This window comes from Myxocyprinus asiaticus, chromosome 44 (assembly GCF_019703515.2).
Source record: "Myxocyprinus asiaticus isolate MX2 ecotype Aquarium Trade chromosome 44, UBuf_Myxa_2, whole genome shotgun sequence".
Classification (NCBI taxonomy): Eukaryota; Metazoa; Chordata; class Actinopteri; order Cypriniformes; family Catostomidae; genus Myxocyprinus; species Myxocyprinus asiaticus.
This window is the reverse complement of record NC_059387.1, coordinates 16073188-16089073: the sequence shown is the minus strand read 5'-3', so window position 1 is coordinate 16089073 and position 15886 is coordinate 16073188. Positions and strand designations below refer to the sequence as shown.

At 36.9% G+C, this 15886-nt stretch overlaps 1 protein-coding gene across 1 annotated transcript; it reads right to left on the bottom strand.

Moving 5' to 3' along the window:
• Positions 1 to 3: 3 nt before the first annotated feature.
• On the bottom strand, positions 4 to 6235 carry LOC127434327 (proteasome activator complex subunit 1-like). Its single transcript, XM_051686985.1, has 11 exons — positions 5999 to 6235; positions 5794 to 5826; positions 5380 to 5442; positions 5155 to 5256; positions 4941 to 4992; positions 4620 to 4717; positions 3618 to 3686; positions 3421 to 3488; positions 1148 to 1202; positions 460 to 546; positions 4 to 279 (listed from the first exon to the last, which is right to left on the bottom strand). The coding sequence occupies exons 1-11, from the start codon at positions 6035 to 6037 to the stop codon at positions 193 to 195; spliced, it is 753 nt and encodes a 250-aa protein (XP_051542945.1). The 5' UTR covers positions 6038 to 6235; the 3' UTR covers positions 4 to 192.
• Between the last annotated feature and the right edge of the window lie 9651 nt (positions 6236 to 15886).

Sequence of the window (15886 nt, the reverse complement as noted above, 5' to 3'; positions counted from 1 at the left end):
ATGTTACACTCTGTATCACAACTTTATTGTGTAAAAACGTTATAATACAGTAGATTTTTTCTCTGATGAATGAAATTGAAGCTCTAGTCAATGCACTGTGACTGTAGATGTGAAATACAATATGACATGTTTCACTTTCAGCAAATGTGTGTATGTGTGTCAGTGACTATTCAGTGCAGGTTGGCTGGGGTCTCAGTAGATAAGTGCTTTAGATGATAAGTCTCCTCTGGGTTTCCTAATCTTGTCAAGATTCTTGGTGATAACATCATACAAGACAGCCTAAAATTGGAAAGAGAATGGTTGAGAACAAACACTTACAGCCAATGAATTTCAACTAAATTACAGGTAAATTACAATTTCAGGCCTTTTACCAGATATATAAGTATCAACTTTAATTAATTTCAAGTTATAGAAAAGCCCATAGTTTGTACCATAAGATTGTCTAGAGTCTGAACTCACGTAAGTGTTGCGAATCTCCAGGACTACGATGCGTAATTCACAGTATTGGTGCTTATCCAGTTCATGGACAAGCTGCCTGAAATCTCCCTGTTGTCATGCAGCAAAACGACACATTACCAATAAATCAAAAGAATCAAATCAGAAGAATCTAAGGCATCATTCAAATATATCCCGAGAACTTTTAATAAAAAAAGGTTTAAAAGCACTAATCAACTGAATCTTAAGAAGTATTGTTCAAATGGATTCTACAGATATTTTAAATATTTTTCACTAGTTTTAGGCTAAAATCTGTAATTGTAGATTCTGACAAACAGGGTTCCCACCCTTTCTGACCAATTAATTTCCATGGCATTTCCAGTCGTTTGTAATTACTCGTAGATGATTTTTATATAATAAAAGATTTTAATCATTTGAATTCATACCAATTTGCTAATGAATCATTTAGACCAATTTGTGAACAGTTTTGACTAATTCATTTAAAAGATCAGACTAAACAGAATGATTCACTGACAAATCTGATAACACTATTAAATGTAAAATGTGTAGGCCCATTTAAAATTCCATGGTATTTCCATGTGTTTTCATGATTATTATAAGTATTGTTCAAAGGCTTCAGTATTTTTTTTTCCATGTGGTTGGCAGCAATTGCAAAATCTTATTATTATTTGCACACACAAAATAAACTGACCACATGTGGCTGTTTGGAAGCCTTGGCTACAGCATCTCCCCTCTCACTGTAGTACCTGATTATAACAGAAATACAGTGACAAATGAATCACAGCGCTGCCAACAATCCACATATTTACTTGTTGATTAGGTTAACAAATCAGAAAAGTATTTTTTAATAAAAACAAGGCTGTTAATGGTTGTTTTAAAGGGATGGTTCACCCAATAATTAAAATTATAAAATGGATAGTTCTGACTGGTTGAGCTGAGTTCGAACCCGTTGTAAATTACTCAATAAACATACACCTGTGACCACATTACATCAGTATTACTGCGCAACTGCCGTTTGTGATTCTGTAAAACAATTCAGTATTACTGCGCCAAAGAAATTTTCAAAATGACAGATTTTGTTGTAAATTTTGACATAATGGGTGGTCTAAGCATGGATGAGTGGTGGAAAGAGATGGACAGGACAGAGAAAGAAGATAGAAAACAAAGAAGACACTCATCTTGACTGGAAAAGTCAAGAAATTAAGCTGGGACCGTTAAACAGACTATGTGGTTTGTGCGCTGTTTTCAGAATTGGTGTGCCGAGAAAGATCTGGCTATTGATTTTAAAACAATAACCAAAATTGACCAAAACCAGGCTCTCTGTCAGTTTTATGCCACTGTGAAAAATGGGAAAGGTGAACCCTACAGTTTCAGCAGTTATCTCAGCCTACATGCGGGGCTTAACCGGTACATAAAAGATCCACCGATCAGCCAATCCTGGTGTCTGTTGAAAGATCCCGAGTTTATCACTGGCAACAACGTTTTCGTTGGAGTAGTGAAAAATCTTCGCCGAGAAGGACGTGACAAAACATCCCACCATCCTGCGTTAATGGAGGCAGACTTTCAGAAAATCAAGCAGACTGCAGCACTGAATCCAAATACACCTGAGGGTCTTGTCAACAAAGTCTGGTTTGATGTACAGCTGCATATGGGACGCTGAGCTAAAGAGGGCAACCGCCAACTGAAGCCCGAATCATTTATCATCCGCCAGGACGAGAAATGTTAGAAGTATGTAACACTATCATTCAACAAATGCACAAAAAAACACAAAGATGCCAGCGAAAGAAACAAAGAATGTTTATGGGGATTTATGTTTGAGCAGTCAGGGAATCCTCTGTGTCATGTCGCCTCATTGGAGAAATACCTCTCGTTGCTGCCGGCCAATCCACCGGCTTTTTATCTCCATCCAAAGTGGACAAACTACACCAAAGATGGTAAGTTAAACTTTAGTTTACTTTTTTATTTGTAGCATATTGTGCACACCTTTCTGTAGTCATGCTGTCATTTGCCAGCTCCGCGTCGTGCCTAACAACACCCCTTAGCTGTTCTAAATTCACTGTAAAACACGGCTTCACAGGGCTTATTGCTTTATTATCTGATTATTTACTCACCCTCATAATATCCCAGGTGTGTATGACGTACGTTCTTCACCAGAACACATTTGAAGAAAAACAGACAAATAGCTCAGTAGGTCCTTAAAATGCAAGTGAATGGAGATTTCTCTTTTTAAGCTCCAAAATCACAGACAGTCAGCTTAAACTTCATCCATTCGACACCAGAAGTTAAATGAATGTCTTCTAAAGCGTCACGATTGCTTTTGGTGTGAAAAAAGTTTTAGTACTTTTTAACTAATACAACGCTTCACGAGAGGGTTGAGTCCAAGCGGTCTCTCGTGTGATGTATTCGTGTTGCCATGGATACAGAGGTAATCTCATGTTCTCCACTCGGTTGAGACATCCATGATAAGCACACAAACACATCATTGTGAGTAAAGAAACAAATAATAACAGATCTAAACCAAAATCAACCAAGCTACTATACAGCCTTCCTCCTCACTTGTAAACAGCGCTGCTCTTCTGGCTGTGACGCACGTGCCTCAGTTCTCGTGTTTCAAATGCCAATGCAATTACGTCAAACACGCGTACCACTGCCGACTGGAAGCATGATTTAGAGTTAAAAAAAATACTTCAATATTGATCTTTTTCGCACCAAAAGCAATCAAAACGCTTTAGAAGACATTAATTTAATGGCTGGAGTCATATAGATGACGTTTAAAGAGAAATCTCCATACACTTGCATTTTAAGGAACTACTGAGCTAAGATATTTTTCTATTTTTCTTCAAATGTGTTCTGGTGAAGAAAGTCACACACCAGGGATATAATGAGGGTGAGTAAATAATGAGAGAATTTTCATTGTTGGGTGAACTATCCCTTTAAGGGTTGTGATGCTGTCTGGTCTCTTACTTAGAAATCTGTGTCTGGAATCCCTCGATCTTGGTACGAGTATTGGTAAGCAATTCAAAAACTTTTTCCTGTGGAAACATTATATATATTTTTAAAGTATAAGATGGTATAAAATAAGATTATCTCTAATTTAATCTAAATTTACTGTAAAATCTTTTTTTCACAAATGTCCTTAACATCAGCTACTACTGACTGACCTGTACAGCAACTCCAAAATTGTTCCCATCTTCAATTTTGGGGATCTGTAACTGTATCCACATCGACACCTGCACGTAGGTTGAGCACAATATTAAACTATGCTAAAAAATTCTCACAACACTCTAAAAGTCTTAAACATGCACCTGTCACAGGGGTTTCTAAGAACAAAGAAAATCAATAGTTTGTTTAGTTTAACTATTAAAATGTACATAAATAAAATTGCTTCCAGGTTGTGCACTTAAAAAAAATTACTTCAGTCTATTTTTAAGATTTACACATTTCTGTTGTATGACAAACTAAACTGAGTAATCTTTTTTTTTTTTTTTTTTTCAATTTGGAATGCCCAATTCCCAATGTGCTCTAAGTCCTAGTGGTGGCGTAGTGACTCGCCTCAATCCGGGTGGCGGAGGACGAATCTCAGTTGCCTCCGCGTCTGAGACCGTCAATCCGTGCATCTTATCACGTGGCTTGTTGAGTGTGTTACCGTGGAGACATAGCGCGAGTGGAGGCTTCACGCTATTCTCCGCGGCATCCACGCACAATTCACCACGCACCCTACCAAGAGCGAGAACCACATTATAGCGACCACGAGGATTCAAAGCACACCCTGGATTCAAACTCGCGACTCCAGAGGTGGTAGTCAGCGTCAATACTCGCTGAGCTACCCAAGCTTCCCAAATTGAGTAATCTTTAAATAATCTACATTATTTAATAAATTAAACATAAATGTTAAGTAATTAACTTTAATTAAATGCTTTACATTATGTTCAATTCATAACATGCACATGATGTTAAAAATAACTCAAGTTGGTTTGATAAAAATGTCACAACTCAAATGTGTACATCTTAAAAATAGACTATATATAGTTTTAAAAACAATTTTTTTTTCTTGCAGCATCACAAATAACATACTTGCTGTTTGAAACTGAGCCATCTAAATCCTTGCGTCCAGTAGGTGACACTAATGTTGAAATGTTCCAGTTATAGTGTTTAAACCTCACCGTGTTAAGACACTCCTGTACAGTCTGAATTTCAGGCTTGATCTGTTTGATGAGTTTCTCTACTGTCTCATTGCAGGCGATGGGACCACAGGGAGGGCCTTTCAGATCAGAATTAACACCATTACTTTTAATTTGTGCTCCAGCATCATCTTACATTGCAAATCACTTTATTTTCTTAGGACAGAGATGAATACAATACAACATTAGAGAATTTATATTTAGGGGAATTCTCTACCAAGGATAAAAAGAACAGAGCAAGTTACATTTTCAGTTTCATTTTCCATATTCATTCTACACATCATGGGTGGAGGATTTATTTACCTTCATCCTCTTCTTCTTTAGCCTCATCCTTCTTTCCCTCTTTGGCCTTTTTCTGTGTGAATAATATGTCATTAATGAGCTAAAGTGTAGTCTGTAACTTCATCAAACCACAGACAGGTATTGATGCACAATACAGTAAATCAAGAATCAATGAACTCATAATGTTTTTAAGGTGAATAATACAGCTTTGTCAATAATAAAGTCTTATGAATGCCTCTTCTTTCTTCTTCCTCTTGAGCTCTTCTTTGGCAGGGTCTGGGATTGGGATATCCAGAGGAGCCTTGATGACAGACAGATCCTTCAGACTAAAGGAATCCTAGAGAATATATATATATATATAACACATAAATACAAACACCAACAGCATTTTCCTCTCAGCTCCATTATAATCTGTCTCTGTAAAGTCATTGTGACTGAACGCTGACAGTGATGACTTCACCTGCAACAGGTTGTCCATCTCTGCAATCTTCTCTGGGAAGAGGCTTGAGACCATCTGTTCGGCCTGTTGAAAGGGATTGAAAATGTGTCATTACCAGAACAACAATACAAACAATAACCATGACACTGACACCCCTTAAAATGATTTACCACAGTAACCATAGTTTCCACTAAAATACCATAGTTATTGTAAAACCATAATTAATTAATATGGAGTTTCCTTCAAAACAATGTGAAAGCCTGCCATTCTGTTTGTTTGTTTGTTTATTGATGACATGACAGTGGTGGCTAATGCCAAGTTTAAACTTTAACTGAAGTAATAATAAATAACTATGGTATTTTTGAAGAAATTATGATTACCATGGTAAATGTTTTCCAAAGTATGAGAGAGGTAACTGAAGAAATCTGTATTTACCTCCTTGGTAATTTTTAGGGCAAATCCATCCACCTGCAAATTAGATAAGACGTGTTGGTCAAACTTATCACACACACTTAAAACACAAGCACCACAAGGTCCATTATATGTTGACAGATGGTCGACTCACAATCAAATATTCTCGCCCAAATGACAGTCAGAAATAATTATAAAGCAGTTTTCGGGCCTTTAATGCGTGGATTACCTGTTTTTTGGACGCGGGACTCATGTCTAAGGAAGTCATTGCTGCAGAATAATCGAGTCGATTTACCTTAGTGCAAAATTTATAAAACCTCTATGCAAATAAACGCTTATTTAATGTATTTATCCCACTAGATGACGTGGGATCTAAATACGACAGAAAAGTAAATATGCAGTTATTATCGACAACACGACGAGAAGCCACTTCTACTCAACACAGAGAATGAAAATGAAAGTGAATTTAGTGTTAAATAAATATTTGGCGATATGACCAGAAGGGGGCGACAACATTACAACGGAAGCAGGCTTTGTTTGTTAACTAGAATAAAAGTCCTACTATTTTGCCAACTAGAAAAATGGGTAACAGGGTGATTTTGGTTGTTTGTTTGTTTTGAGGTTTGAACTGTTTTTATTATTATTATTATTATTATTAACACAATAAAGTATACAACAGTATAAAAAAATTACAGTAGTGGCCCAGGGGTTGGTAACACAACAAAATTAGCAAAGCAAATGAAAGCTGAAAACACAACGAAAGCCACAACACAACTGAAATATGACACAACACAATGAAATGGAGCCACAACACAATGAATTAAGCCACAAAACAACAGAAATAAGCCACAACACAACGAAAACAAGCCACAACACAACAGAAAAGCCACAGCACAGCGAAATTAAGCCACAACACATCTGAAAAGCCCCAACACAACTGAAATAAGACACGACGCAATGAAATTAAGCCACAAAACAACAGAAATAAGCCACAACACAACGAAAACAAGCCATAACACAAGAGACAAGCTGCAACAGAATGGAAATAAACCACAACACAATGAAAATAAGCCACAACACAACAGAAAAGCCACAGCACAGCGAAATTAAGCCACAACACATCTGAAAAGCCCCAACACAATGGAAATAAGCAACAACACAATAGAAAAGCCACAGCACAACGGAAATAAGCCACAACAAAAAATAAGCCACAACACAACAGAAAGCCACAGCACAACAAATTAAGCCACAACAGCTGAAAAGCCCCAACACAATGGAAATAAGCCACAATACAATGAAAATAAGCAACAACACAACAGAAAAGCCACAGCACAACTGAAAAAAATCCACAACACAATGGAAATAAGCCACAATACAATAGAAATAAGCAACAACACAACAGAAAAGCCACAGTACAATGGAAATAAGCCACAACACAACAGAATTAAGCCACAACAGAATTAAGATCTAATGAAATCATGATCTCACCTGTCAGAACTGCCACACAAATTAAAAATCTGTGTTTAATAATTTTTTTTAGATATTTTTTTTCTGTTAATTTGGTTGTGTTGTGGCTTATTTCTGTTGTGTTGTGGCTTATTTCCATTGTACTGTGGCTTTTCTGTTGTGTTGTTGCTTATTTCTATTTTATTGTGGCTTATTTCCATTGTGTTGTGGCTTAATTTTGTTGTGCTGTGGTTTATTTCCATTGTGTTTTCAACTTTTGTTTGCTTTTCTAATTTGTTGTGTTGTGCACCCCTGGAACATCATTAAAAAAAAAAAAAAAAAAAACATTTTGTTTTGTGTACAGAGCATCCATTAATTTATCAAATATTCTACAACAAAAAGTCAAACATACTGATGCAAATTGTGCAACTTTTGTTCAACTGGATTGAGCAATAGTGTGATTCTAGATCAAATCACATTCAACTGGTTGGTGAGTTGGGTAGTACATTTTTACCAAAATGTGTACCAAATTTGGAAGTAGTCATTTTGGAGATGCTTTTATCCAAAGCAACAGTACACACAACCTGGTGTTGCTCAAGGGTATAATTTAAATATGTTCATCATTTATATATACTGTACATATGAAATATAGATATAGTGAGCTCATCATGCACACGTGGTATAATATACAAAAACAAAGGCTTACAACATGTATTGCATTCTGGTCAGACACTTCACATGTCTTTAAAAGGCCTATGGAGACAAGGTCAACACCACTTCATTTGTTAATAACTGACAGACAAAGGAAAACAGTACTACAATGTGTGCTGTACTTTGTTATGCAAGAGAATCTAATATCCCTGATATATTGCTACAAGTTACTTGTATTGCTACCAATAAAGGACACAGACCACACATAAATATATTCTGTATAAGGAAATATAGATAAAACTGTGTGCTAATTTCCCACTATACAAATATCAGAGTACACTGCAATTGTGTGCAGCCAAACAGATCTAATTAATAAAATCAAGATTAAAAGAGACAAGAATAGAGAAGTTGTTTATTCTTTGACTTTCCTTTCATCCTCTGAACAGTTTACTCTCTTTCGATCCACTGTTAGATATCTATTGATGAAACAGAATACCTCTGTTTACAATGTTACATGGGTGGTTTACATATCAAAGAAGATTATTCAACATCCAACTCATCTCCTTGATGTTGTCAAATTGAACTAAAGAATGATATTTTTATGTGCATACATGTACAAAGTAATTTAAAATTAATCTAGGATCAAACAATACCTATTTGCGAATGGGTTAAAACTCTAAGGGGAGTTATTTTTGGTTGACATGACGTATGGAAGAGTTTTTGTTTTTGCCTTACTGCATAGTCCAAACTGTAATGTCCTTTTTTGTCATCAAAAGTATACAAGTGTGTGTGTGTGTGTGTGTGTGTGTGTGTGTGCATGTGTGTGTAAATCATCTTTGGCATCATAAGCATAATTTATACAATTCATGTACAAACTTTATGATTTTTAATTAAATATATTTACCTGAGGCATACAAATAGCAAGTATTGCTATAAGAATATCTAATAAAATATGTGTTGTCAGATATGAATTGTTTATAAATGTTACTCTATGTCCTAATGTGCTTGGCTGGATAATTTTCATGGTCTATCTGTCTAAGAAACATTATCATACATGAATAAACAGAATGTTTTAGCACTTTGCTAGGTGTTATTAACATGTGTTAGCAAGTTGCTAGCATTTTGCTAGCATGTTTTAACACTTAACTTGGCATTACTAGCATGTTTTAGCACTTATCTAGGCATTGCTAACATGTTTTAGCATGTTGCTATCATGTTGTTAGCATGTTTTTGCTCTTAGCTAAGTGTTGTTATCATGTTTTAGCATGTTGCTAGTATGTTTCTAGCATGATTTAGCATGTTGCTAGCATGTTCCTAGGTGTTGTTAGTATGTTGCCAGCATGTCTTAGCATGTTGCTAGGCATGTTAGTATTTCTTAACAGCATAAGTCAGAACAGTCTGAAGGTGTGTGATGAACTTGGTGGATGTAGCTTGAATCCTCTAAAATCAAATTAAATCACTTTTATTGTCACACAGCCATATACACAAGTGCAATAGTGGGTGAAAGTCTTGGGTAAATTCCGAGCAACATAGCAGTTGTGACAGTGATGAGACATATACCAATCTACAATAAACATCAGATTTACAACACAATTTACATATCTAATATACACATAATTACACACAACACAGTATACAAATAATAATATACAATGTACAGTATACAATACACACAATATAGAATACACATTATACAATAAAAATAGTATATATAGTATATATAAAATGTACAGTATGTTGTATTGTACTGTATTGACATTCAGGCTGTCGGTTGATAGTCAGTTGCCAGTGTGTTGTTAAGAGAGAATATAATTTATGACAGTCCAGTGTGAGATAATAAGATTAATAAAGTGCAGTGCTGATGTATATTGATTGTGAGAGATCAAGAGTTCAAAAGTCTGATCGCTTGGGGGAAGAAGCTATCATGGAGTCGGCTGGTGCGGGTCCTGATGCTTCGATACCGCCTGCCTGATGGTAGCAGTGAGAACAGCCCATGGCTCAGGTGGCTGGAGTCTCTGTTGATCCTCCGAGCTTTTTTCACACACCGCCTGGTGAATATGTCCTGGAGGGAGGGAAGCTCACCTCCAATGATGTGTCTGGCAGTTCGCACCACCCTTTGCAGGGCTTTGCGGTTGTGGGCGGTGCTATTGCCGTACCAGGCAGTGATGTAGCCAGTCAGGATGCTCTCTACAGTGCTGGTGTAGAACCATGTGAGGATGTGGCTGTGTTTGTAAACAGCGGGTCGGCGTTGAAGAATTTGAAGTCTGGTTTATGGTGTGCAATTGCAGAACCAATGTCCAAAAGTGTTTGTCTATCGTATACAATAAGGCAGAAGTTATTGTGGAGTTATTGTAGGAAAAATTTTCACTATTGTAGGAAAAAGTTAAAAAGTTTTCACACCTTGAATGGACGTCAATGGAAATTTGGGCATGTTTGGAAGTCCGCTACGGGAATTCAGTCGTTCCGATCCGTTAGAAAAATATAAGCATACCGAGTCGGAACAGTTAGAAAGTCTGAGCATAGTTTGGTGGATGTAGCTCGAAAGCTCTAGGAGGAGATACAGTCAGAAATGTTGAGTCTAATAATAATAACAATAATAATAATTAGCTTAAAGGTGCAGTATGTAAGATTCAGAAAGCCTTGTTATTAATGACAACTGTGGCCATTAAGTGAACTGCAGCCAGCTACCTGTTGCTCATGATCGCGCTCGTGCACACACTCCACAGGGACGCGAGCATCGACCAAAACAATGAAGTTACGTACAAAGAGACTGGCATCATGCTGACAGATGAGGTAGCATAATTAAAATTACACAGTTAGGATTGTTTTACTACAAACTTTGAGACTAAACTAAAACTACTTATCAGCTAACATAGCATACTGATACACACATACAGCTACATACTACCGAACTATACCAGACAGTTTACTGTTGCACTGCACTATGTTGCACTATTGTATGTTTTATATGTCATATGTTGTACTACGAATAAGAAACCAGTGTATTTGCTTAAGTTTATCCTGTATACCTGACATTTAGTATAATGAGAAGATCGTTGAAATTATTTGAAAGTTACGAAGCAAGGTAGCTTGCAATTTGTAAGCGTTAGCAGGCAAGATCAAGTTAGCTAAAATTACACAGATCAGTCCTTATGACACTATATTTCACATGCTTTGCGGTTATGTAAGCTTACCTGTCCAATAAGAAGAATGCCAATTCAGGGTCGGTTTTGATTCCCAAAACTGAACGAAGGTCCATCCAGGAATCAGATGCCCTGCCGATGTTCACTCTAGTTTTCACTCGACCACGATCACGTTCCCGCTTAGCCAGACTGGATCAGTAGATAAACTTTTTTTTTTTTTTTTTTTTTTGGCTTACTCGGAGTTTGTGTAGGAGTCGGTGTTGTGCTGGGAGCCGGACATATGCTGGATTCCGTCTCTAAGATAACATTAGCTAGTGTTACAGTTTGTTGTCGCTGTTAAATAGCGGAAGAGAAGCTATTACTGTCTGAGGCAAGTGTAACGGGAGCCAGCTGATAGATAGCTGTGCAATGTGTATAAACCTCACTCTCCTCACCTCAAGAGGTGCACTAGCGACTGATGCTAGAGGCTGTAGCCTTTAGCCTTCTTGTTAGCGCACCCGCCTCCCATGCCAGAGATGTCGGTTCGAGTCCCGTACGGAGCGGGTAGAACAGGAGTATCACACAAGGCTCTCGGTAGCGCGCATAAATGTCACATCCTTTGGATTTTCCCGGCAAAAGCGACTCGCTCCCTTCACATGAAAATCAGTCTACAGGCTTTAATAGGCAACCTAGGAAGTCCGGGAAGGGCTCATTTTTTAAGTTGCGTTACAAGCCGTTCACACATTGGCAAAAAAAAAAAGGCGAATATTACATGAAAATTGTTACATATTGCACCTTTAAATAGAATAACGGTATGCTGGCTTTCTCAAGCCAATATAATAAGATGTACAAAGTAACAGATCAAACAATGTATGAATGCATTTACTGAGTCACAAAGGCAAGAAGTAGGTGTAGGTGTAACTCTTCCACCAAGGCACTTGCAAGTTCCCGGACATTTCTGGGGGGAATGGCCCTAGCCCTCACCCTCCGATCCAACAGATCCAAGACGTGCTCAATGGGTTTGAGATCCGGGCTCTTCGCTGGCCATGGCAGAACACTGACATTCCTGTCTTGCAGGAAATCACGCACAGAACGAGCAGTATGGCTGATGGCATATCATGCTGGATGGTCATGTCAGGATGAGCCTGCAGGAAGGGTACCACATGAGGGAAGAGGATGTCTTCCCTGTAACGCACAGCATTGAGATTGCCTGCAATGACAACAAGCTCAGTCCGACGATGCTGTGACACATTGCCCCAGACCATGACGGACCGTCCACCTCCAAATCAATCCCGCTCCAGGCCTCGGTGTAACGCTCATTCCTTCGACGATAAACGCGAGTCTGACCATCACCCCTGGTGAGACAAAACCGCAACTCGTCACTGAAGAGGAATTTTTGCCAGTCCTGTCTGGTCCAGCGAAGGTGGGTTTGTGCCCATAGGCGACGTTGTTGCCGGTGATGTCTGGTAAGGACCTGCCTTACAACAGGCCTGCAAGACCTCAGTCCAGCCTCTCTCAGCCTATTGCGGACAGTCTGAGCACTGATGGAGGGATTGTGCATTCCTGGTGTAACTCGGGCAGTTGTTGTTGCCATCCTGTACCTGTCCTGCAGATGTGATATTCAGATGTACCGATCCTGTGCAGGTGTTGTTACACATGGTCTGCCATTGTGAGGATGATCAGCTGTCCTTCCTATCTCCCTGTAGTGCTGTCTTAGGTGTCTCACAATACAGACATTGCAATTTATTGCTCTGGACACATCTGCAGTCCTCATGCCTCCATGCAGCATGCCTAAGGCACGTTTACGCAGATGAGCAGGGACCCTGGGCATCTTTCTTTTGGTGTTTTTCAGAGTCAGTAGAAAGGTCTCTTTAGTGTCCTAAGTTTTTATAACTGTGACCTTAATTGCCTACCATCTATAAGCTGTTAGTGTCTTAACGACCGTTCCACAGGCGCATGTTCATTAATTGTTTATGGCTCATTGAACAAGCATGGAAAACATTGTTTAAACCCTTTACAATAAAGATCTTTAAAGTTATTTGGATTTTTACAAAATTATTTTTAAAATACAGTGTCCTGAAAAAGGGAGGTATATATATATATATATATATATATATATATATATATATATATATATATGTATATATATGTGTGTGTGTGTGTGTGTGTGTGTGTGTGTGTATATATATATATATAGAGAGAGAGAGAGAGAGAGAGAGAGAGAGAGAGAGAAATAATAATAAATAATTAATTAAATAAATAAATAAATAAATAAAATAAATACAAAAAAAATGTTTTATAAGTCGTCATCAGGAAAGATCTCATTATAGCATATAAGAAAGGATGTAAATTTTTTTGTTATTTATGGTTCTCAAAGCATGTATAAAGTAGTGGACTTCTAACAAGAATTCTGCAAATCTAGGCAATTTTTGAAGAGATTTCTGTTTGTGAATATAACATTTTCCTGCAAGAATGAAATTTTGATAGCAATTTCCAGAGACTTGTTTTGTTTTCATAATAACAGATAATGTCCCAAAAATTATAACTTAACTTTAAATTGGAGAGACAATAATGACTCAGTTCACACTAGTAAACTAGTCACTAGTCACTCTCTCATCAACAAGGCGTTTCCATCCACAGAATAGCCACTCACTGGATGTTTTGTGTTTTTGGCACCATTCTGAGTAATTCTAGAGACTGTTGTGCATGAAAATCCCAGGAGATCAACAGTTACAGAAATACTCAAACCAGCCCGTCAGGCACCAACAATCATCCATGTGACAGGGTTCGAACAGATGCTTCAAAGTTAAATTCAAGGACTTTTCAAGCACATTTTTATTAGTTTTAAAGGACTCGAGATGTCATTAAAACAAATTATTTTTATTAATTTTAAATACAAATATTTTAACCATTCATTTGATTTATTTTTATAAAACACCACTTATTACAAGTACAACAATGAGCATCTTTAACTACATATTCTCACAGTAACAATTCTTGGTTCATTCATGACGAAACTGATTTGCAATTGTAGTGTGCTCCCTTAAAACACACTTTGCTTTCCAACAAAAGTGAATAAGTGGGTCCGTAAACAGTAGTCCATATGACATGTGCTGTGTTTCATGTTTTCTAAAGTCACACAACAGATTTATGTGAGGAACTGACCCAAACTGCAAATGGGTCATTGTCAAGAAATGTTGACTTTACAACTTTTTTTAAATTTTCCATTTAGTTCAGTTTTTACCTATAAACGCTGAGGGTAAACATTTTGTAACATGTTGACATAAATTTTTATTCTTATTCTTTCTTTTATTATTTAATTTTGTTTCACAAATTAAGCAAGTTAACACTAATGAGGGTTAAATGGGTTTCAACACCACATTTTGAGGGTTCAATGGGGTACAACACCAAATATTTGTGTGTGAAAATATTAGTTGAAATGTGAATTAATAACTTTTTAACATGCTGGGAAAAATCACTATATGCATATTTAAGCAGCCTCTGAACTTTGACCTTAAAAATTATTTTCTACAACGTTTTGTATTTAAAAAATGTTAAAACATTTTAAAAAAAATTAAAAAAAAAGGTTTTAACATTGATAAAACCAATAACATGAAATCAAGGGACAAACATTCTTTTTAAATTATTAAAATTATTAATAATAATTTTGTTTTATTTTTTACACACTTGTTCGGCCTTACACTAATGCTTTTATTAAAAATAAGTACAAAATAAATACACAAATAACTTTACATATCATAGAAGTAGTGTACCAGATGAAGGGGACAAGGATTTTTTTCAGGCAATTAACAATTTCAAATATATTTTCAAAAAAATTAGCAAATCAGAGTCAAGCCATTTCATATCATTAAAGGTTAGGTTATAAAATTATTTAAAAAATAAAATAAAATAGAAACTTCGCTATTTGAAAGCTTTTTCATGACTAAAAAAGTCAAGGGACATGTTTATCAACATATTTTGATATTGACCCACATGTTGTCAGAAATAACCTATTTTGTGAGACACAAAGCTTTCTTTACATAAGGGTGTGCTAGACGGCTCACAAAACTGAATCCTCCATTGATCTGCATTCAAATCTCAGAACATTTTACATCTCATCTAATTTTTTCACAAAACTGATAGTTGCAAGGATTCATACTTGTTAAATCTGCAACAGCAGTATCTATAATATATATATATTTTTTAATCCTCCAGTAACATTTGATTGTGATTGGCCGATTCTGAACAGCGCTGCCAAAAGTAACAGGTGCCACGTGACAGCGCCGTCTATGCGCTGCCTACTTCAGCAGGGGTCTAGTGGTCAGTCGTCGTGTTTTTCCGAAAATAAATAAATACATTTCATTTATTAAATGATTTAAGCATTTTAAGATTTTCTATAATTCAAGAACTTTTTAAGCACCTCTTGGTAAAAATTGCTATTTTCAAGGGTTTTCCAGGACTTCAATTTGAAAAAGCCAAATTCAAGCACTTCAAGCACCTTGTACGAACCCTGATCTAATCAGCCAATCGTGTGGCAGTAGTGCAGTGTATAAAATCATTCAGATACGGGTCAGGAGCTTCAGTTAATGTTCACATCAAACATCAGAATGGGGAAAAAATGTGATCTCAGTGATTTGGACCATGGCATGATTGTTGGTGACAGATGGGCTGGTTTGAGTATTTCTGTAACTGCTGATCTCCTGGGATTTTCACACACAACAGTCTCTAGAATTTACTCTGAATGGTGCCAAAAACAAAAAACATCAGAAATGCTGATGAGAGAGGTCAACAGAGAATGGCCAGACTGGTCCAAACTAACAACGTCAGTGGTAACTCAGATATCCGCTCTGTACAACTGTGGTGAGAAGAATAACATCACAGAATATTCTGAGATGCGG